Genomic DNA, 21,485 nt, shown 5'->3' on the forward strand with positions numbered 1-21,485 from the left:
GGTGATTACATTGAAATGCCAAGATGAGGAATTTGGGTTTGATCTTCTAGAAGTATGGAATGGTATATTTGAGTTGTAGGACTATCATAATCAAAGTGGTGTTTTAGGAAGATTAACCTGGTAACATTATATAGGTGAAATTATAAAAAGAAGAGAGCTGGAAAGCAGCAGCAATGTAAATAGTCCAAACCAGAAATGATGTTTTCCTGCTTTTTCCTCTGGACAAGTAAAATCTTTATTTTTACTCACCCTGACAAGGTAACCTGACATACTTCTATTACAGACATGTTTCTCCCACTCTTCAAGGCTCTTCTCCATTAGAATTCCTATTACTTCTTCGATTACATATTGATCAATCGCATTTATTGTACTGTAGTCCTTATAGGAGATCATGGGAATGAGACTGGACAGTTTCTCTTTCTGGCTTCTTTTTACCTAGTATGATCTCATGGTTCCAGTAGGTCTCTCTTCACCTGTCCTTTATCTAAAGAAGGTTGAACACCTGTGTTATTTACAGTTGAATATGAGGTGGGGACCGGACCTTTGAGAAAGGAGTGACGATGGAGTAACTGAAATTGGAAAATCAGTTTCTGAAGCAGGTGCTCTTTTACCAATATAGAAAAAAATACTTTTTCCCAAAAACATGCATTTTGTTGAAGAATTTAAATAGTATTATGTGTGTTGGTATTAACAATTTTTAATTTAGAATTGTGTAAAGAAATTTGTACATTCATTTTTTCTTAAGTTCAGGAGAAGGCTTTTTGTTCCATAAGATAGTTAAAAATGATGGTTATGTGTAGTTACTTACTACATTTATCCTTTTACAACCAAGCATAGAATTTTTCCTATTAAAATGTTTGTTAAGAAACTCTAGTCCATATTTTTTCTTCCTCTCCAGTAACAACATCCTAGTATCCGTTTGTTTTTTTGTTTGTTTTTTTTGAAAGAGAGAGAGGGAGATGAGAAGCATCAACTCATAGTTGTATCACTTTAGTTGCTCATTGATTGCTTTTTTTTTTAACTTTTAAAAAAAATTTATTTGTTTATTCATTTTAGAGAGGAGAAGAGAGGAGAGAGAGAGAGAGAGAGAGAGAGAGAGAGAGAGAGAGAGAAAGAGAGAAAGGGAGAAGAGCAGGAAGCATCAACTCCCATGTGCCTTGACCAGAGAAGAGCAGGGTTTCGAACTGGCAATCTCAGTGTTCCAGGTCGATGCTTTATCCACTGCGCCACCAACAGGTCAGGCTCATTATTGCTTCTTGTATGTACCTTGACCAGCGGCTCAAGCTGAGCCAGTGACCCCTTGCTCAAGCCAGTGTGACGTTGGGCTCAAGCCCGTGACCTTGCGATCATGTTGATGATCCCACATCAAGCTAGTGAGCTGTTGCCCAAGCCAGATCAGCCTGCACTCAAGCCGGCAACCTCAGGATTTCGAACCTGGGACCTCAGCATTCCACTGTGCCACCACCAGTTAGGCTAGTACCTGTATTTTAAAAGGAAAAATATGCTTTCATAATTAGAATGAAATTTTAAAAATTACTAGCCTCCTCATTGTTTCTACATAAAACCCACATAGACTTTACTTGTTCAATTTTCCATTTTTGAATAGTACTTAAAAAAATTATTGTTAGAAGGCCCTGACTGGTTGGCGTCAGCCCGGCATGTGGATGTCCTAGGTTCAGTTCCCGGCCAGGGCACACAGGAGAAGCGTCCATCTGTTTCTCCCTCCTACCCCTCTCATTTGTCTCCATCTCTCTCTTCCCCTCCTGCAGCCAAGGCTCCATTGGGGCAAAGTTGGCACGGGCACTGAGGATGGCTCCATGGCCTCTGCCTCAGGTGCTAGAATGGCTCTGGTTGTAACGGAGCAATGCCCCGGATGGACAGAGCATCGCCCCCTAGTGGTCTTGCTGGGTGGATCCTGGTTGGGCGCATGCAGAAGTCTGTCTCCCTGCCTCCCCACTTCTCACTTCAGAAAAATACCCAAAAAAATTATTTTAGAAATTATTCATGAAATATTTTTTATTTCCTTTTGTTATGACATTCTATAAAAGAGAAAAAATTTTGACCTATTATTTATGAGTAGTGGTAGGAATTTTATAGAAACATTTATATTTATAATTTTGTGGCTTAAATTCAGACTTGTGGCTGAAATATATATACAATAAATATTCATTTAAGTTATTAGAATTCAATACTTGATAAATAAATTCAGAGTTTAAAAATTATTTGTGCTTTGTAGGCCTGACCTATGGTGGCGCAATGGATAAAGTGTCAACCTGGAATGCTGAGGTCGCTGGTTTGAAAGCCTGGGCTTGCCTGGTCAAGGCACATATGGGAGTTGATGCTTCTTGCTCCTCCCCCCTTCTCTCTCTCTCTCTCTCTCTCTCTCTCTCTGTCTCTCCTCTCTAAAATGAATAAACAAAATATTTTTTAAAAATTATTTGTACTTTGTAATAGCCAGGTTTCTGTTTTCATTAAAATTTTAAAACTTTATTATAGGATATGATTTGAGATAGAATTTTATGCTGTTTCAAATAGAATATTAATTCCATTTCTTTTTTATCAATTAATAATGTTCTACTGTGTTATTAGTTTGTAATTACTTCAACTAATAAGTAACCTATTACTCTTCTGATCTAACATAATTAGTTGTTGGTTGGTCTTTAATAGAACTAGAACTATTGATACTTTTACAAAGTATGTTCTACACAGTGCTTTTGTAGGGTAAAATGTGTCTGCATCAAGCATATAGAAACAGTATTTTGGTTGGGTCTCCTTTTAAGTGGATGAGTTAATTAATATAGTTTCTTTTTATTTTTTTTACATGTAATAGTTTTTGTATATTTGGTTTCTAAAGGCTTTCCAACCTAACAATTATTTTAAAGGGGAGTATGAAAATTAAGAAAAACATAAATATAAGCAGATTGATAATTAATGACTTTGGATTGTTGCCAGCATAGCCATATGGCACATATTTGTCAGCTCAGTAGGTTATTCTTAGGTTTTTTGTTAACTGCCTAGATGCTTTCTTCCCTTAACATTTGACATTTCGGAGTTAAACATAAATAACTACATGGAAACATATTCAAAAAAAAGATTTCTCTCACCTCATTTCTTTATAAATAATTGAGAAAAAGATGGGTAATAATAGGTCTGACTGTTTCTTGTAAGAATAGGAGTCTAGCTGTTGGGTTTCGTGTATTTGTTTTATCAAAGCTAATTTATTCATAGTTTTTGTGTCTTACTGTGCTTGAGCATTAATATAGTATGAGCACAGCAGCACCATCCTCTCAGAGCTGTCATCACAGTCTTTAAGATTCCTATCTTTCTCCCCCAATGATTTATCTTGATTTAGTCTGCATAAAACCTTTTCCACTTTTTATATGAATGTTAATCATTCTATTTAACTTGTGGGTTCACCACTATAAGAATCTCATTAGAAGATGTCTTTGAAAGCAGAGCATCCTGTGTGAACTAAAGCTAGAAGTTAGAAATAGAAAACATGCCTGACCTGTGGTGGTGCAGTGGATAAAGTGTTGACCTGCAACACTGAGGTCGCCGATTTGAATCCCTGGGCTTGGCCCTGGCCGGTTGGCTCAGTGGTAGAGCATCGGCCTGGCGTGCAGGAGTCCCGGGTTTGATTCCCGGCCAGGGCACACAGGAGAAGCGCCCATCTGCTTCTCTACCCCTCCCCCTCTCCTTCCTCTCTGTCTCTTTCTTCCCCTCCCGCAGCCAAGGCTCCATTGGAGCAAAGTTTGCCCGGGCGCTGAGGATGTCTCTATGGCCTCTGCCTCAGGCGCTAGAATGGCTCTGGTTGCAACAGAGCGACGCCCCAGATGAGTGGAGTGACACCCTATGGTGGGCATGCTGAGTGGATCCCAGTTGGGTGCATGCGGGAGTCTGTCTGACTGCTTCCCTGTTTCCAACTTCGGAAAAAATACAAAAAAAACAAAGAATAAAAAAGAAACCCTGGGCTTGCCTGGTCAAGGCACATATGGGAGTTGATGCTTCCTGCTCCTCACCCCTTCTCTCTCTTTCTCTCTCCTCTATAAAATGAATAGTCTTAAAAAAATAAAAAAATAAAAAAAGTTAAAAGAAATAGAAAATATGTCTAGCAATATATTATAACTAGGACACATCAGAACTCAGTGCTAGCATAGAGAAATAAATTTGCTGTGATTTTTTTTCTCTTTGCAGATACATATTGATCAGTTAATGCTTATTCTTTATCAGCTTTGAATTCCAACTATGCATGGTTATGACATTTTTCTTTTTATATTTGTGAATATATTTCTTCATCAGTGATCTGAAGATAAAGGTTGGGGACAGGCACATCAATGCTCACAAGTTTGTCCTGGCAGCCCGCAGTGACAGCTGGAGTCTGACCAATTTGTCTTCCACCACAGAGCTGGACCTGTCAGGTGAGCCTCTTGACTGACTGGGGACCCAAAACTGCCAGCACAAGAAGTCTTGGCAGAAGGTTAAGGTGTGAAAGTAAAATACTTTTTGTATCAGTCAGTGGTGACCATGAACAATTAAATAATTAGTGCATCAGTAGGTTATACTTTGTAAATACCTCTGTTTACTACCTGGCTAATAATAAATATTTTAATATTACAATATTTTTATAATTTACAGGGGTTCCTCAGGTTATGACAGTCTCGACATACTATGTTTTGAGTTTACGACTCTCACTCCTATAAAAACTTTAAAAAATTGAGATGTGTATGTAGCTTGACCTATGGTGGCACAGTGAATAAAGCATCAACCTAGAATGCTGAGGTCGCACGTTCAAAACCCTGGGCTTGCTCAGTCAAGGCACATAGAGGAGTTGGTGCTTCCTGCTCCTGTCCCATTCTCACTCTCTCTCTCCTCCTCTCTAAAATAAATAAAGAAATAAAAAATTTCGGGACATGTTTCAGCTTATGCCGTTAATGTTGTACTTACAGACTATGCAGTCAAACTCGTTTGGCTGAAGAATACGCAGTAACGCGGCCTGTCACTGAGGGAGTTGGCATCCCCCAGTATGCTTACATATGCCATTTTGGACTGTTAAAAGCACAAGTGTTCCTTTTCTGTTAGGTGAGGGTGTGTTTCGACCTACACCAAAATTCCAGCTATGGCACTGTCGTAAGAACGGAACTGTGTCATAACCCAAGGACCCCCTGTATAAAATATAAATTTCTGTCCAGAAACTCTTTTCATATAATAGTATGCCATAAGTATGGGAGCATGTGTAGAAAAAAATTTTCTTTCGTCCTTAGCCGGATGGCTCAGTGGATAGAGTGTGGGCCCTGTATGCAGATGTCCTGGATTAGATCCCCAGTCAGGGTACACATGAGAAGCGACCGTCTATTTCTCTTCTTTCTCTCTCCCCCTTCTCTCTGACTTCCCCTCTCACAGCCAGTGGATTTGTTTGAGCTTTGGCCTGAAGCACTACTGAGGATAGCTCGGTTGATTCAAGCATTGGCCCCAGATGGGGTTGCCAGGTGGATCTTGGTCCAGGTGCATGCGGGAGTCTGTCTATCCCCCCTCCTCTCACTTAAAAAGAATCATTTCAGAATAGGACTATGTATTTGGTAATATAATTGCTTTGTATCTAAGGTGCAGAGGACACTTAACTTGGGTGGATAAGTAAGGTGTCAGAGGTGACTAATACCTGAGCAGTGTTGCAAATGTTAAGTAGGTATTTATAACAAGGATTTAGGGTAAATGTGTAATGCTTCTCCACTGGGAGTGAACTCACTAGAGCAGGGGTCCCCAAACTACGGCCCGTGGGCCACATGTGGCCCCCTGAGGCCATTTATCCGGCCCCACCGCACTTCCGGAAGGGGCACCACCATCTCATTAGCCAAAAGCAGGCCCATAGTTCCCATTGAAATACTGGTCAGTCTGTTGATTTAAATTTACTTGTTCTTTATTTTAAATATTGTATTCGTTCCCGTTTTGTTTTTTTACTTTAAAATAAGATATGTGCAGTGTGCATAGGGATTTTTTCATAGTTTTTTTATAGTCTGGCCCTCCAACGGTCTGAGGGACAGTGAACTAGCCCCCTGTGTAAAATGTTTGGGGACCCCTGCACTAGAGGTTGCTATATGATCATTTCTAGGGTTTAACCTGAGGTCCCTAATTCAGAATTATCAGCATACACATGTACAAACATGCATATAAATGTGCATCTGCATTCATTTCTATAACGAAAACATCTTAGCAAATAATCTTTACCAGAATGACACCAGTGTATGTGATTGAACTCTCTGAGCAGAGCTTTTCTTTTTTCCTTTCAAGATTTTATTGATTGAATGATTTCTAGAGAGGCTGGGGTTATAGAAACAGAAAGGGAGTGAGAAGCATGTGGATGTGCCTTGATGGGGCAAACCCAGGCTTTCAAACTGGCAACCTCAGCATTCCAGGTCAGCGGTTTATCCACTGTGCCACCACAGGCCAGGTTGAGCAGAGCTTTTCGATTTTATTTTATTCATTCATTCGTCTATCTATCTATCTATCTATCTATCTATCTATCTATCTATCTATCTATCTATCTATCTATCTATCTAAAGTGAGAGGAGGTGAGATAGTGAAATAGACTCCCACATGCAGCCTGACTGGGATCCACCCTGCAGCCCCTGTCTGGGGCTGACACTCAAATCAACCAAGCTATCCTTAGCACCTGGGACCAATGCTCAAACCAATCAAGCCACTGGCTGCTAGAGGGGAAGAGAGTGAGAAGGAGAGGGAGAGGAAGAGAAGTAGACGGTCGCTTCTCATTTGTGCCCTGACCAGGGGTTGAACCTGGATGTCTGTACACTGGGCTGATGCTCTATCCATTTTAAAATGCTTTTCAATTTTAAAAGTTTTTTGAAGCCCTGGCCAGTTGGCTCAATGGTGGAACTTCAGCCTGGCATGTGGATGTCCCAGGTTCGATTCTTGGTTAGGAAACACAGGGGAAGCGACCATCTGCTTTTACCTTCCTCCCCTTCCTCCCCCCTTCTATCTCTCTCTTTCTCTGTCTTCCTCTCCTGCAGAATTGGTTCTAGGGGCCTCAGGCACTGAGGATGGCTCTGTGGCTTCCACTTCAGGTGCTAAAAATAAATAAAAATGGCTCATTTGCTGAGCAATGGAGCAACAGCCCAATAGGCAGAGCATTGCCCCTTAGTGGGCTTGCCTGATGGCTTTCAGTTGGGGTGCATGTGGGAGTCTCTCTGGTTCCGCTCCCCTCACTAAAAAAAAAAATCATCTGAAGCCAGCCTGACCAGGCAGTGGCACAGTGGCTAGAGCATCAGCCTGGGATGCTGAGGATCCAGGTTCCAAAGCCCGAGGTCGTCAGCTTGAGCACAGGTTCATCTGGTTTGAGTGTGGGCTCACCAGCTTGAGCCCAAAGGTCGTTGGCTTGAGCAAGGGGTCACTGGCTCAGCTGAAGCCCCCCTACCCACCCACGCCCGTCAAGGCACATGTGAGAAAGCAATTAATGAACAACTAATGTGCTGCAACTATGAGTTGATGCCTCTCATCTCTCTCGTGGTCTATCTCTCACTCTCTCACTAATTAAAAAAGGCATTTGAAGCCGTATATCTTTGACCCCATATGTAACTATGGATAACATTAAAAATCATTAGATTATAAGGTATTCTTCACAAAACGCATGATAGATGCCTGACTGGTGGTGGCACAGCAGATAGAGTGTTGACCTGGGATGCTGAGGTCCCAGGTTCAAAACCCCGAGCTTCCTGGCCTGAGCGTGGGCTCACCAGCTTGAGCCTGGCATGTGGAGTCACCAGCTTGAGTGTGGGATCAGTCTCATCCCATGGTTCTGGCTTGAGCCCAAAGGTAGCTTGCTTGAAGCCCAAAGTCGCTGCCTTGGCTGGAGCCCTTCCCTGCCCGTTAAGGCACATATGAGAAGCAGTCAGTGAACAGCTCAAGTGACACAACTACAAGTTGATGCTTCTTGTCTCTCTCTCTCTGTCTCGCTTAAGATGGATATGCATGGTAGGCTCTTGATTACATGAACAGAGTGTTTACAAAGATTAGAAGAGATATAAAAAGTTAAGAAAATATTCATCTTTGTTAAAGAAAAAAGTTTAGAATAAGTTAGCATCTTTTGATACCTACATTATCAAAAATTAATGATCCCAGTAGTTGGGCTTATGAAATTTGTACTCTTACACATTGCCAGTCATAGTGTAAAGGGGTATGACAGTTTTAGAAAGCAGTTAGACAGCAGAGCTATAGTTTTTTTTTTGTCAGATGGATTCTGTCATAAATAATTCAGACAGCATAGTTTTATGTGTGATTGTGAAATACTGAATACAACCAAAATGACTAAGAGTGGGAAAAATGAAATATTGACAGTCCCTGTAACAAATAAAATTGCATGAGGTTTTTGTTGTTGTTTGTTTTTTTTGTTTCTGTTTTTTTTATTCAGTGAGAAGAGGGGAGGCAGAGATAGACTCCCACATACGCCCCAACTGGGATCCTCCTAACAACCCCTCTTAGGGCTGATGCTCAAGTACCGAGCTATGCTCAGCACCTGGAGCCACTCTTGAACCACTTGAGCCACTGGCTGTGGGAGGGGAAGAGGGAGAGGAGAGGGAGTGGGGGAGAAGCAGATGGTTGCTTCTCCTGTGTGCCCTGATTGGGAATTGAACCCTGGACGTCCATATACCTGGCTGACACTCTATCCACCAAGCCACCAGCTAGGGCTGCACATTTTCTTTTGATGTTATGTAATTGATAGTTCTTAAAATTCATAACTAGCACAACTTTAATTTTGTTAATTATTAAAGAATTTTAGCACATGTTGAAGATACAACAGGCAATTAAAAAATATATTTTATTTATTGATTTTTATAGAGAGAAGAGAGAGAGAGAATGGGGAGGAGGGGAGCAGGAAGCATCAACTAGTACTATAGTAGTTGTTTCTCGTATGTGTCTAGACTGGGAAAGCTCAGCGTTTCAAACCAGCAACTTCAGCATTCCAGGTCAATGCTTTATTCATTGCACCACCACAGGTCAGGCAATACAACAGGCATTTTATACCAAGTATTTAAAATATAATAGGCCCTGGCTGGATTTCAGTTGGTTAGACTAGAGCATCATATCAAAGTGCAGAGGTTGTGGTTTGATTCCTATCAGGGCACATATAGGAACAGGTGTTTTTGTCTCTCTTCTGCTCTCTTTCTTCTTCTCTCTAAAAATCAATAAAGTGAACATTAATAAAATAAAATAAAAACAGCCTGACCAGGCAGGGGTGCAGTGGATAGAACATTGGCCTGGGACACTGAGGACCCAGGTTCAAAACCCTGAGGTCACTGGCTTGAGTGTGGGTTTATTCGGCTTGAGTGCAGAGTTGCCGGCTTGAGCATGGGATCATAGACATGACCCCCATGGTCACTGGCTTGAGCCCAACAGTTGCTGGCCTGAGCAAGGGGTCATTGGCTTGCCTGGAGCCCCCCAGTCAAGGCACATATGAGAAAGCTATCAATGAACGGCTAAGGTGCCACAATGAGGAATTGATGCTTCTCATCTCTCTCTTTTTTTATCTCTCTCTCTTTCTCCGTGCATGCACACATACATGTGTGCACACATGTGCTAAAAATAAATAAAAACAAAACAATACTGTGTTGACTATCTTAGTACATATGTTTCTTTATATTTTCTCAGTTATTTTCTTAGGTTGTTCTACATATATAATTGCTTTGTAGAAGGTTATGAACTTTTAAGAATCTTTGCTAGTCTGAGAAACAAAATGTATTCTAGTTTAAATTTTATTTAGTTATTGTTCAGATTTATTGGTCATTTTTATTTGTCTCTGTGAATTACCTATTACATCTATTACCTCTTTTTTCCTTGGATGTCTATCTTCTTATTTTTTGGTAAGGTCTTTTTTTTTTTTTTTTTTTTAAGGGAGGGAGATTATTTTTCTTTTAATTTATTTATTTATTTTATGACAGAGACAGAGAGAGTAACAGAGTGGAAGGGAGAGAGATGAGAAGCATCAACTTCTTGCTGCGGCACCTTAGTTTCTCAGTGATTGCCCTCTCACATGTGCCCTGACCAGGGGGCCACAGCAGACCGAGTGACCCCCTGCTCAAACCAGATGAGCCCACACTCAAACTGGCAACATCGGGCCTCAAACCGGGGTCCTCCGCGTCCCAGTCCGACGCTCCATCCACTGCGCCACTGCCTGGTCAGGCGAGGGTCTTTTTATTAGAATGTAAACTGTCATATGTTAAAAATATTTTCCCCCAGTTTTTTTTTTTTTACTTAACATCTTTAATAGGTTCATTTCCCTCATCTACCACCTCTTTTAAAACTTTTAACACTTTTCTAGAGTCTGATGCTGCCCAGAATGCTTAATCACCATTTTTAATCGCTGTGTGATATTTCTTTTGAGTTGGATGTACCAGAATATACTGTATTACTAGCCTCAAATTTTAGGGGTCCTCAAGAAGGCTTAGGTGTCATAAGTGCTGTGTTTTTAGTTTCTCCACTTTTTTTCTTTGACCAGATGCTAACCCTGAGGTGACGATGACAATGCTTCGCTGGATCTATACAGATGAGCTGGAGTTCAGAGAAGATGATGTGTTCCTCACTGAGTTGATGAAACTAGCTAATCGCTTTCAGCTACAGCTCCTTAGGGAGAGGCAAGTCACAGCAGATATAGTCAAGCACCTCAGATGGTGGTGGCTGAGCTTTAATTATGCCAAGCTCTGGGAAAACAGCTTCTCCTACTAATGTAAATAACTTTTGCAAGGCGTTCTTTTAAAGGCTATAGGGGGGAGAGAATTTTATCTCCCTTGTTTTGTGTTACCATGTAAGCTAAACTTTGCTAAAGCTTTTCAGTATTTTTTCTTTCACTGGTTTATTACCTGAGATTACATAATGGTGTGACTTGATAAACTTGAATGTGAAGTAATAGAATCCAATGTCCTAACCCTCAGCTTTCCTTCCTATCCCTTTTCCTTTGACATTTAATTCTGCTTCCTGATCCATCTACTTGAATGAAGTCCTTGGTCATACTCTCTTTGCTGGAAACATATTAATACCTGAGAGTATGGCTCAGTAAGTTTCTGAGATCTTACTTCATTTCTGCTTTTGAGGTTCCCAAAGAGACAGCCTGCTATGTTTTTTGTATTGCATTTTTAAAGTTATTGTTCTCCCAAGTTGGCCTTTTAAAACCACAGAAAACAAAACATTCATCAAATATCAGGCAAAATGCCCTTTAGTTTCTGTTGGAGGTATGGCCCTTGGTAGTCACCTTGGTTGATGAGAGGATCTTTTTACATCATTTTGTGATCTTTTGTATTCCCCTTGGTATGTGAAGAAATGACTTTTCTCCTGAGTGGGTGAAGGGATAGTTTCAGCCATCAAGAGGCAGTCTGCCTGTTGTTGTGTTACACTTACAGAGCCCAGAGAGGTCGTACTGCTTGCTCTGTTTTCACCAGGCCGTTTCCCATGGGATGGTCCATTATGCCCCACATGAGTCAGTACACAGGTTACTCCTGTCTAGGATTGATGTGGGCTTGGTTGGATTTGAATTCCTAAATTCAATAACTAAGAAAAAGCCCAAACAAGTCTAAGATTTGTAAGCACAAACAGCATTAGACTAATAAAACTGACTTGACTGTCAGGGCCTTACACTTAATTGTTTCGTTTGCTTGTTTATGTGAGTTTTTACACCATCTGAGAGTGAAGTGAGAGTGATTTTAATTAGATTAAATCAGATTTATATCTTTTTTTTTTTTCCAGATTTCCTGAGCTTTCTCCCATTGACCTTGTCAAGCTTGCTTATAAATTAAATTGCTTTGATAAAAATGCCATGGGTTGGAGTAGTTTAGATAATTGTAATCTGTGTAATGGATTCTTTAATTAAAATGTTTGTTTATTGACTGATTAGGCTTTATAACTATCAACATTATCAGGCTCAATTTTGTATTGTTGGATGTGGGGCATTAAGTCGTCTGTCATGAAAGAGAGAAGCAGAGTGAGGGACAGATAGGGACAGACAGACAGGAAGGGAGAGATGAGAAACATCAATTCTTCATTGCAGTACCTTAGTTGTTCATTGATTGCTTCTTATATGTGCCTTAACCTGGGGGCTACAGCAGAGTGAGTGACCCCTTGCTCAGGCCAGCAACCTTGGGCTTAAGCTGGGTGAGCCTGCGCTCAAGCCGGTGACCTCGGAGTTTCGAACATGGGTCCTTTGTATCCCAGTCTGATGCTCTACTGTGCCACTGCCTGGTTAGGCATGTCAGGGCTTTGTTAAGAGCTGGAGTGGTGGAGACCCAGGAGTGGATTAAATGTTGGCTTTTTAAAAGGTCACAGAGTGCTCTAAATTGTCTGCAGGAGAAATTATATATTTGAGACAGTGCAAGGGCTCTGACAGAAATGTGTGCAGTTAAATATGAAGTAGATGTTGCTCATTTTTGTAAGGGTAAGGATCTTGATAGTTTGGGAATGCGGTCACCAATTTGATGGAAAGGAAGTTTTGTGGGGTTTTTTTGGTAAGTATTACCAGGAAAATACACTTTTTTTAAAAAAGGAACCAGCCTGACCAGGCGGTGGCGCAGTGGATAGAGCGTCAGACTGGGATGCATAGGACCCAGGTTCAAAACCCCGAGATCACCAGCTTGAGTATAGGCTCATTCGGTTGAGTGCAGAGTCTGCTGGCTTGAGCATGGGATAATAGACATGACCCCATGGTCGCTGGCTTGATCCCAGAGGTTGCTTGCTTGAGCCCAAGGTCTCTGGCTTAAGCAAAGGGTCACTCAGTCTGCTGTAGCCCCCCCCCCCCCGCCCCATCAAGGCACATATGAGACATATGAGAAAGCAATCAATGAACAACTAAGATGCCACAGCAAAGAATTGATGCTTTTCATCTCTCTCCCTTCCTGTCTGTCTGTCCCTATCTGTCCCCCTTGCTGATTCTCTCAGTCCCTGTCAAAATAATAATAATAATAAATTTTAAAAAAAGAAACCAATAGTGTATGCTAAAAATTGACTGTTAAAACAAATTTTTTCCTGTTTATAAAATACATGTTCAGTGCATTGTGGTATTTGGTAAATGTAGAATGATATAAGGATGAAAACCAAGTAATCTAATTCAACCACAGGTGTTTATCTTTTTATTAATTTATTTTGTGTGTGTGTGTGTGTGTGTGTGTGTGTGTGATTTATACACATGAGATTGATACTAGAACTAACAGGTGTTTTTTTTTTGTTTGTTTTTATTATTATTTTTTATTTTCTGAAGCTGGAAACGGGGAGAGACAGTCAGACAGACTCCCGCACGTGCCCAACCGGGATCCACCCGGCACGCCCACCAGGGGTGATGCTCTGCCCACCAGGGGGCGATGCTCTGCCCCTCCGGGGCGTCGTTCTGCCGAGACCAGAGCCACTCTAGCGCCTGGGGCAGAGGCCAAGGAGCCATCCCCAGTGCCCGGGCCATCCTTGCTCCAACGGAGCCTTGGCTACGGGAGGGGAAGAGAGAGATAGAGAGGAAGGAGGGGGGGATGGAGAAGCAAATGGGCGCTTCTCCTATGTGCCCTGGCCGGGAATCGAACCCTGGTCCCCTGCATGCCAGGCCGATGCTCTACCGCTAAGCCAACCGGCCAGGGCCAGGAACTAACAGGTTTTTGTGGGACATAAATTAATGTCTGATTTTGTATTTTAAAAATTAGGTTTATTGTTTTTATGCATGTGTCTTTTTTGTACTCTAAAATTAAGAACATATTAATAACAAAATCCCTTCAGAAAAGCAACCCTGTCTGATACTTTTTAAAGAGATGTGAACTGAGAATCTAAATCATGTCATTTACTATTTGCAGCCTATCCAAATAGTGAATGACACTGTGGGGATCCCAGAGTTTAGTGAAAATGAACTGTCTGCCAGTTGTAATAGAACACGTGTCCTAATGAAACATAGCTGACCATCTTGGAGCAATGTCATTTGCAGTAGAAAGGAGGAGAATGGGACTTTCAGACTCGAAGCATTGTCTGTCAATGTGCTTTGTAAAGTGCTCTACAAAAGTATAACCTCATACTTCCTGAGATTATGACATATGTTAGGACACTAGGATGATAAGACCACAGGTATTTGTCATTGTAAAAATCTCATATGTATCTGAAAAGAGGACTTTTCTCCTGGAATTCTCTTGATTTCATAGCCAAGGTCAGAACGACTTCCTTAAACATTGCTGTGGTATGGTAGGAGTTTGCAGAAGCTGGTGGTTCAGAGGCAGAGAGAGGAGGCTCAAAAATGAACATTATTACTCATTATTATAGTAATTTATTTAGCTGTGGTAACAATTTGATTTAAAAGTGCCCTGGGAGAGATGCTTGTTTATATGAGGCAGCTGTGTTACTAAAAACAAAGCATTTAAGTATAGGTCTTGGAATAAATTAGGCTCCTGCATTTACTGCTGTATGAGAAATGACTCCAAGGTTAATCTTGCCTGTAGCCTAAGGTCTTATTTGTGAAGTTTTGAAAGTTTGTTCCTCATTCTTCCCAGGTCTTTCTCATGCTCCTCCTTTCTTCCCCCACCACCCACTCCCTTGGTACTTCTCCACTTATGTAAACAAAACCTCACTGGGGCCCTCTCCAGGTGGTTCAGTGGGTAACCATCACAACATGCTGAGGTCACGGGTTTGCTTCCCAGTTAGGGCACCTATGAGAAGCAATCAGTGAGTGCCCAACTAAAAATGGAACAACTAGATGGAACAAGTTGTTAATGTTTTGTTTCTCTCTCTTTTTCTCTCTCTCGCCCTTGCCTTTTCGCTCTCCCTTCCTCTACCTCTCAAATCAATAGGGAAAAAATTTTCTTTTTCTTGTGGGAGAGACAGAGAGAGTCAGAGAGAGGGTCAGATAGAGACAGAGACAGGAAGGGAGAGAGATGAGAAACATCAATTCTTCATTGCGGTTCCTTAGTTGTTCATTGATTGATTTCTCATATGTGCCTTGATGGGGGGCAGGGGGCTATAGCAGACCGAGTGACCCCTTGCTTGAGCCAGCAACCTTGGGCTCAAGCTGGTGAACTTTGCTCAAACCAGATGAGCTCATCATGCTCAAGTTGGCGACCTCGGGGTGAACCTGGGTCCTCCACATCCCAGTCCGACGCTCTATCCACTGTGCCACTGCCCGGTCAATCGGGAAAATTTTTTTTTTAAGTGAGAGGAGGAGAGATAGACAAACTCCCTCGTGCATCCTAATTGGGATCCACCTGGCAACCCTTGCCTGAGGCTGACACTTGAATCAACCAAGCTATCCTCAGCACCCGGTACCAATGCTGCAAGCAGTCAAGCCACTGGCTGCCAGAGGGGAAGAGAGAAAGAAGGGGGAGAAGGAGAGGAAGAGAAGCAAATGGTTACTTCTCATATGTGCCCTGATGAGATTGAACCTGGAATGTCCACATGCTAGGCTGACGCTCTATCCACTGAGTCAACAGGCCAGGGCCAAAACAATTTTTTTCATTAAAAAACTTGCCTTTTAAAATAGAGTATTATCTGCTAGCCAATCAGTTATTCTTATTTATAATAGTACTGAAACCTGTTCATATTAGCTGTTGAATTATACAGCTTTCTTGAGGACCGCGGACTTATGAGCATACCTATTATGTACCTCCTACTGTACAATGTTAGTATAGTTTTCTTTTATCTTGGAAAACAGATTCTCTAAACCTCTGATATAGACCATTCTGATTTTACAGAAGAGATAAGAGGACTGAGGGCTTATGTAATTTGGCCTCTAAAATTCATTGGATCTCAACTCAGGTCTTTCTTATCTCACAGTTCATTTTGCTCTCAGTACTGCATTCTGTCCTTATGAGCAGAAAAGGGTCTTTATGGGGGCTGTGGAGCACAGGAGGCAATGGTGGGATATCAGGGAATATCCCTGACACTATAATAGGCCTCTCTGCTAACCTTGGAGAGGAACCTGATTTTGAGGGAAATGTACAGGCAAGGATCATGCCACCAGCCCTGACCCATGCCCCCAGGCTCATTCTGTGGAGGCTCACTATGGTTCCCAGGAATTCTAGGGTAGCGGAAGCCTGGGTCTTCCTAGACTTCACCTTCTAGGCTAGAGTGTGTGCCTGCGTTGTGCTACCAGAGGCCTGCTTACCTGTGTGTAGCCCTCTCTTCTCTTACGTAGTTGTTCTCTTATTTGGTGTACTGTGGCTTGTACTAACTCAGTTGTTTCTATACATAATATTTGTTTTTTTAATTTTAGTGAGAGGAGGGGAGGCAGAGAGATACTCCTGCATGTGCCAGAACCAGGGTCCACCCGGAGAGCCCACTAGGGGGCGATGCTCTGCCCATCTGGGGCATTGGTCCATTGCAACTGGAGCCATTAAAAATTTTTTTTATTGATTGATTTTTTTTTTTTTAAAGAGAGAGGAAGAGGGGGTGAGAGAGAGAAAGAGGAACATTGGTCTGTTCCTTTATGTACCCTGACAGGGATGGAACCAACATTCTCTGTGCTTTGGAATGAAGTTCTAACCACCCGAGCTGTTCTGGCCAGGGCTACATGATAGATTTTATTTTTTAATTTTTTTTTTAAGTTTCAGATTTATTGTTTTTTTAGAAGCTTAGTCTTTTTTTTTTTTTTTTTATACAGGGACAGAGATAGACTCAGCGAGAGGGATAGATAGGGACAGACAGACAGGAATGAGAGAGATGAGAAGCATCAATCATCAGTTTTTCATTTTGATACCTTAGTTGTTCATTGATTGCCTTCTCACATGTGCCTTGACCGCGGGCCTTCAGCAGACCGAGTAACCCCTTGCTTGAGCCAGCGACCTCGGGTCCAGGCTAATGAGCTTTTGCTCGCACCAGATGAGCCTGTGCTCAAGCTGGTGACCTTGGGGTCTTGAATCTGGGTCCTCCGCATCCCAGTCCGATGCTCTATCCATTGCGCCACCACCAGGTCAGGCTACATGATAGATTTTTTGAGTGGGCTTTTTAAAACAGCTTTATTGAGTTAAAATTCACATAACATAGTTCACCTTTGGGAGGACTTTTAAGGGCCAATGAATATATGGAGGCTCATATTTGAAGCTATTTCTAAGTCACACTGATTTCATAATTGAGACGTGCTAGTGCAGTGGTTGGCAAACTCATTAGTCAGCAGAGCCAGATATTAACAGTACAACAATTGAAATTTTTTTTGAAAGCCAAATTTTTAAACTTAAACTATATAAGTAGGTACATTCCTTATCTAGGTAGCGCCCGCACGTGGTATTTTGTGGAAGAGCCACACTCAGGGGGCCAAAGTGCTGCATGTGGCTCGCGAGCCGCAGTTTGCCTACCAGAGTTAGTGGAAACTGCAAATGTGTCCCATATGTTTAAATATCAAAGGTCTGAACTTGACCCGTTGTGTGTTTGATATTATACTCTAGTTGTCTGTGTATATGATCAGTGAGTTTTGTGTGATTAATTTTAAGGGAGTTGGGGGATTATGCTTAACATTATTTACAGATTATTTGGATTCTGACCAGAATGAGCAATATAGTTTCATCATGAAATTCTAGTACTTTTATAACATGGTAGCTCAGCTATAATTTATTCATAACTACTTTGCTTAACCTTGCACTTTAGTGTTATTGGATGTAGCCACCAATACACAGATTATTGCTTTGGTTTGTAAGTTTATAAATATATTTGTACTAATAATACTGTTCATCATTAATATTCTCTTGTAGATGTGAGAAGGGTGTTATGTCTCTGGTGAATGTCAGGAACTGCATTCGCTTCTATCAGACTGCAGAGGAGCTAAATGCCAGCACCCTGATGAATTACTGTGCAGAAATTATTGCAAGTCATTGGGTGAGTGAGAGATTGAGGGGTGTGGACAAAGCTTCCTTACTGGAATCATAAGACCTGGGCGTGGGACCAAGTTCCATGACAAATTACCTTTCAGACACCTGGTTTCCTCTTATTACAAAATTGAAGGCTAAGTACTAGTTGCATTACATGGTCTGTGAGAGTCTTTCTGGCCCCAAAAGTCGCGAAATTCTGATTTCAGAGTAGTGGGCAAGTAGCTCAGGTCAGGACACAGGCTTGGAATGGAGGTACACCTGCTTTCACCCTCATCTACAGAAGGTGCAGCTGTGGGCCACAGGAGCAGGTGCCGCCGGGGGGCCAGCAGGCCTGCAGTGCTTGGCCTCACTGTTTTGGGGGCTTTTCCTTGCTTTCTCCATCCTGTGGAGCCCTGCTGAATTTAGATTTTCCCTGCTTAGGTAGCTTTCATCATAAAGAACAGTTTTTATTTTTCTTTGTTATGTTAACTGTTTTAATTTTTTTTAGAAGACTTTATTGATTGATTTTACAGAGGAGAGGGGGAGCAAGAAATATAGTTGCTTCACTTTTTAGTTGTTCATTGCTCGTTGTATGTGCCTTGACCAGACAAGTCCAGGGTTTTAAACCAGCAACCTCAGTGTTCCAGGTCAATGCTCTATCCACTGTGCCACCACAGGCCAGACAACTGTTTTTGCATTTTTTAAAAAAAATCTTGGCTAGTGCTGTTTTATAACCTAGTTTCTGAAGTATTTGTTATTCAATAACATTGTGAGCAAAGTGTCTAAAAGAATTGGATTTCTTTTATTTTTTTTAAAGATTTTATATATTGATTTTAGAGAGGAGAGAACTGGGGGGAGGAGCAGGAAGCATCAACTCATAGTAGTGCCTTCTCATATGTGCCTTGACTGGGCAAGCCCAGTGTTTCAAACCAGAGACCTCAGCATTCTAGGTCAATACTTTATCCACTGCGCCACCACAGGTCAGGCTAAAAGAATTGGGTTTTAAAGAATTGAAGCAGGAATGGTAACTTTTCTGCTAAAATAGGTATAAATTTAGAGCTCTGCAGTAGCAGAGACCAGTTGTGACTCAGTAGAATGGATTGTTTGCAGAAGTTTTAGTTAATTCTGGAATTATCATCTCTGTGGGGGTTGGGGGGAGGTTCCTCTTGGTTGTGTCCTTGGAAGTCAGTGCTGCTTGTGTTTACTGTCTCCTCAGGAGACACAGCAGTTTTGTCATAAATAGCACAGGCTTGGGAGGTGGACCTCTTGGCTCTGGATGCCAGCTCAGCCATTTATCACTATGTAAACTTGGACAAGTTATTTAGCCTCTTCATGCTTTACTTTCTTCATCTGTAAAATGGAAATGGGCGTTGGCTGGTTGACTCAGCCGGTAGAGCGTCGGCCTGGCATGTGGATGGCATGTGGAAGTCTGGATTCGATTTCCAGTCCGGGTACACAGGAGAAGTGACCATCTGCTTCTCCACCCTTCCTCCTTCTCTCTCTCACTCACTCACTCACCCTCTCCTCCTGCAGCCATGGCTCGAACTGTTTGAGCAGTTTGGCCCTGGGCACTGAGGATGGCTCCATGGCTCCACCTCAGTTGCTGAAATCCTTCAGTTGCTGAGCAGTGGAGCAGCAGCTCCAGATGGGCAGAGCATCATTGCCCTGTAGGGGGCGTGCCGGTAGATCCCGGTCAGAGCCCACACTGGAATCTGTCTCTGTCTCTGCCTTCCTGCCTCCCACCTTTCACTTAAAAAAAAAATGGGAATGATAATACTACCTACTTCATAGGGTTTTTGTGAGAATTAAATGAGTTGAAAAATGTTAAACCCTTTAAAGTAGGGCCAGACAGTTCTAAGGACAATGTCAGTTATTATTATTGAAATGTTGAATCTGTTCTGCTTTTCACTGTCTTTAATTAATCCTTAGGATGACTTACGAAAGGAAGACTTCAGCAGCATGAGTGCTCAGTTGTTATACAAAATGATCAAGTCCAAGACTGAGTACCCGCTACATAAAGCTATCAAAGTGGAGAGAGAAGACGTGGTCTTCCTTTATCTAATTGAAATGGATTCACAGGTACTGTAGCTATTTTTTTTTTTTCATTTTTCATGCCTTTCTCAAACTATGTTTTGCTTATTTTTTTCTATAATGTTCTTCACTTCCTCTGAGCCATTACTGGCACAGTCTTTAATGCAGTTTTTTTACTACTCGTTTGTTCAAGGCAATTTGAGCTTTTTCTGTCATGCGCCTCGCAATTCTTCCAGCCTCTGCCCATTGCCCAATTCTAGAGCCACTCCCACATTTTTAGGTAGGGGTTACTGCAGAACCCAACTTCTAGGTACCAAAATCTGTTTTAGTTTCTTTTGCTGCTATAAGAAATTACCATAAGACTAGTGGCCTAAAACAACACAAATTTATTCTCGGACGGTTCTGTAGGTTGGGAGTCCAGCAGAGGTTGTCTGCAGGCTGTGTTCCTTTCCAGAGGCTCTGGGGGAGAATCCATTACCTGCTCATTTGATCTGCAGGCAGAATTCAGTTCCTTGTGCATATAGCGCCACTGCCCCAATTTTCTTGTTGACTGTCAGCTGAGGATTATTCTTAGCTTCTAGATTGTGTCCCATTCCTTAGCTCATGGCCCCTTCCTCCATCTAAACAGCCAGTAATGGTGGGCCAAGTTCTTCTCACGGCACATCTCTGACCTCCTCTTCTGCTTCTCTTTTTTACTTTTGAGGTTCATGCGATTAGATAGATTGGGTCCTGCTGGATAATCCAGGATAATCTTTCCCATCTCAAGGTCCTTAACCTTAATCACATCTGCAAAATGGCCTTCATCATATAAGGTGACATTCACAGGTTCCAGGGGTTAGGACATGGGCATCTCTGGGCGCTATTATTCTGCCTACCACACTGCCTTACAGAAATGCAATTGGTTTTGACAGATGAGAGTGTTGTATGTTTTATCCTGGGTGCCCAGTGTGTGTGGGAGACATTAAACTGCTAGGAGGAATTAAATAGTTAAGACAGTCTTTTATGAGAACATTAGCTGTTTCCCATCAGGCTCTCGGAACCTCTGCCCTGGCACTTATCTTCTTCTTTTTTTTTTTTTTGTATTTTTCTGAAGCTGGAAACGGGGAGAGACAGTCAGACAGACTCCCGCATGCGCCCGACCGGGATCCACCCGGCACGCCCACCAGGGGCGATGCTCTGCCCACCAGGGGGCGATGCTCTGCCCTTCCGGGGCATTGCTCTGTTGCGACTAGAGCCACTCTAGCGCCTGGGGCAGAGGCCAAGGAGCCTTCCCTAGCGCCCGGGCCATCTTTGCTCCAACTCGGCTATGGGAGGGGAAGAGAGAGACAGAGAGGAAGGAGAGGGGGAGGGGTGGAGAAGCAGATGGGCGCTTCTCCTGTGTGCCCTGGCCGGGAATCGAACCCGGGACTTCTGCACACCAGGCTGACGCTCTACCACTGAGCCAACCGGCCAGGGCCTGGCACTTATCTTCTTATAGCTCTGTTTGCACTTCCCCCTCGTCCTTGTAATGTCTTCCATGGTATATGTATCTGCTTTGTGATTCCCCTTTAATTCTGCGTTTCCTGAAAGGCATGTGCCCTGAAGAGGCCTGAGAGAAGTTTGTGAATTCAGTTGACTTTGGGGAGTAAGCTAAATTTTGACATTTGCATAAGAGATGGTATTTAA

At 42.3% G+C, this 21,485-nt stretch overlaps 1 protein-coding gene across 1 annotated transcript in view; it reads left to right on the top strand.

Moving 5' to 3' along the window:
* ANKFY1 (ankyrin repeat and FYVE domain containing 1) overlaps positions 1–21,485 on the top strand; it is a 75,047-nt gene that overhangs the window by 23,138 nt on the left and 30,424 nt on the right. Inside the window, exons 3-6 of the mRNA XM_066363411.1 lie at positions 4,300–4,418; positions 10,505–10,640; positions 17,694–17,817; positions 19,719–19,868. Coding sequence (XP_066219508.1) covers positions 4,300–4,418; positions 10,505–10,640; positions 17,694–17,817; positions 19,719–19,868 — 529 coding nt within the window. The remainder of the gene's footprint in view (positions 1–4,299; positions 4,419–10,504; positions 10,641–17,693; positions 17,818–19,718; positions 19,869–21,485) is intronic.

The sequence above is a fragment of the Saccopteryx leptura genome, chromosome 2, assembly GCF_036850995.1.
Source record: "Saccopteryx leptura isolate mSacLep1 chromosome 2, mSacLep1_pri_phased_curated, whole genome shotgun sequence".
Classification (NCBI taxonomy): Eukaryota; Metazoa; Chordata; class Mammalia; order Chiroptera; family Emballonuridae; genus Saccopteryx; species Saccopteryx leptura.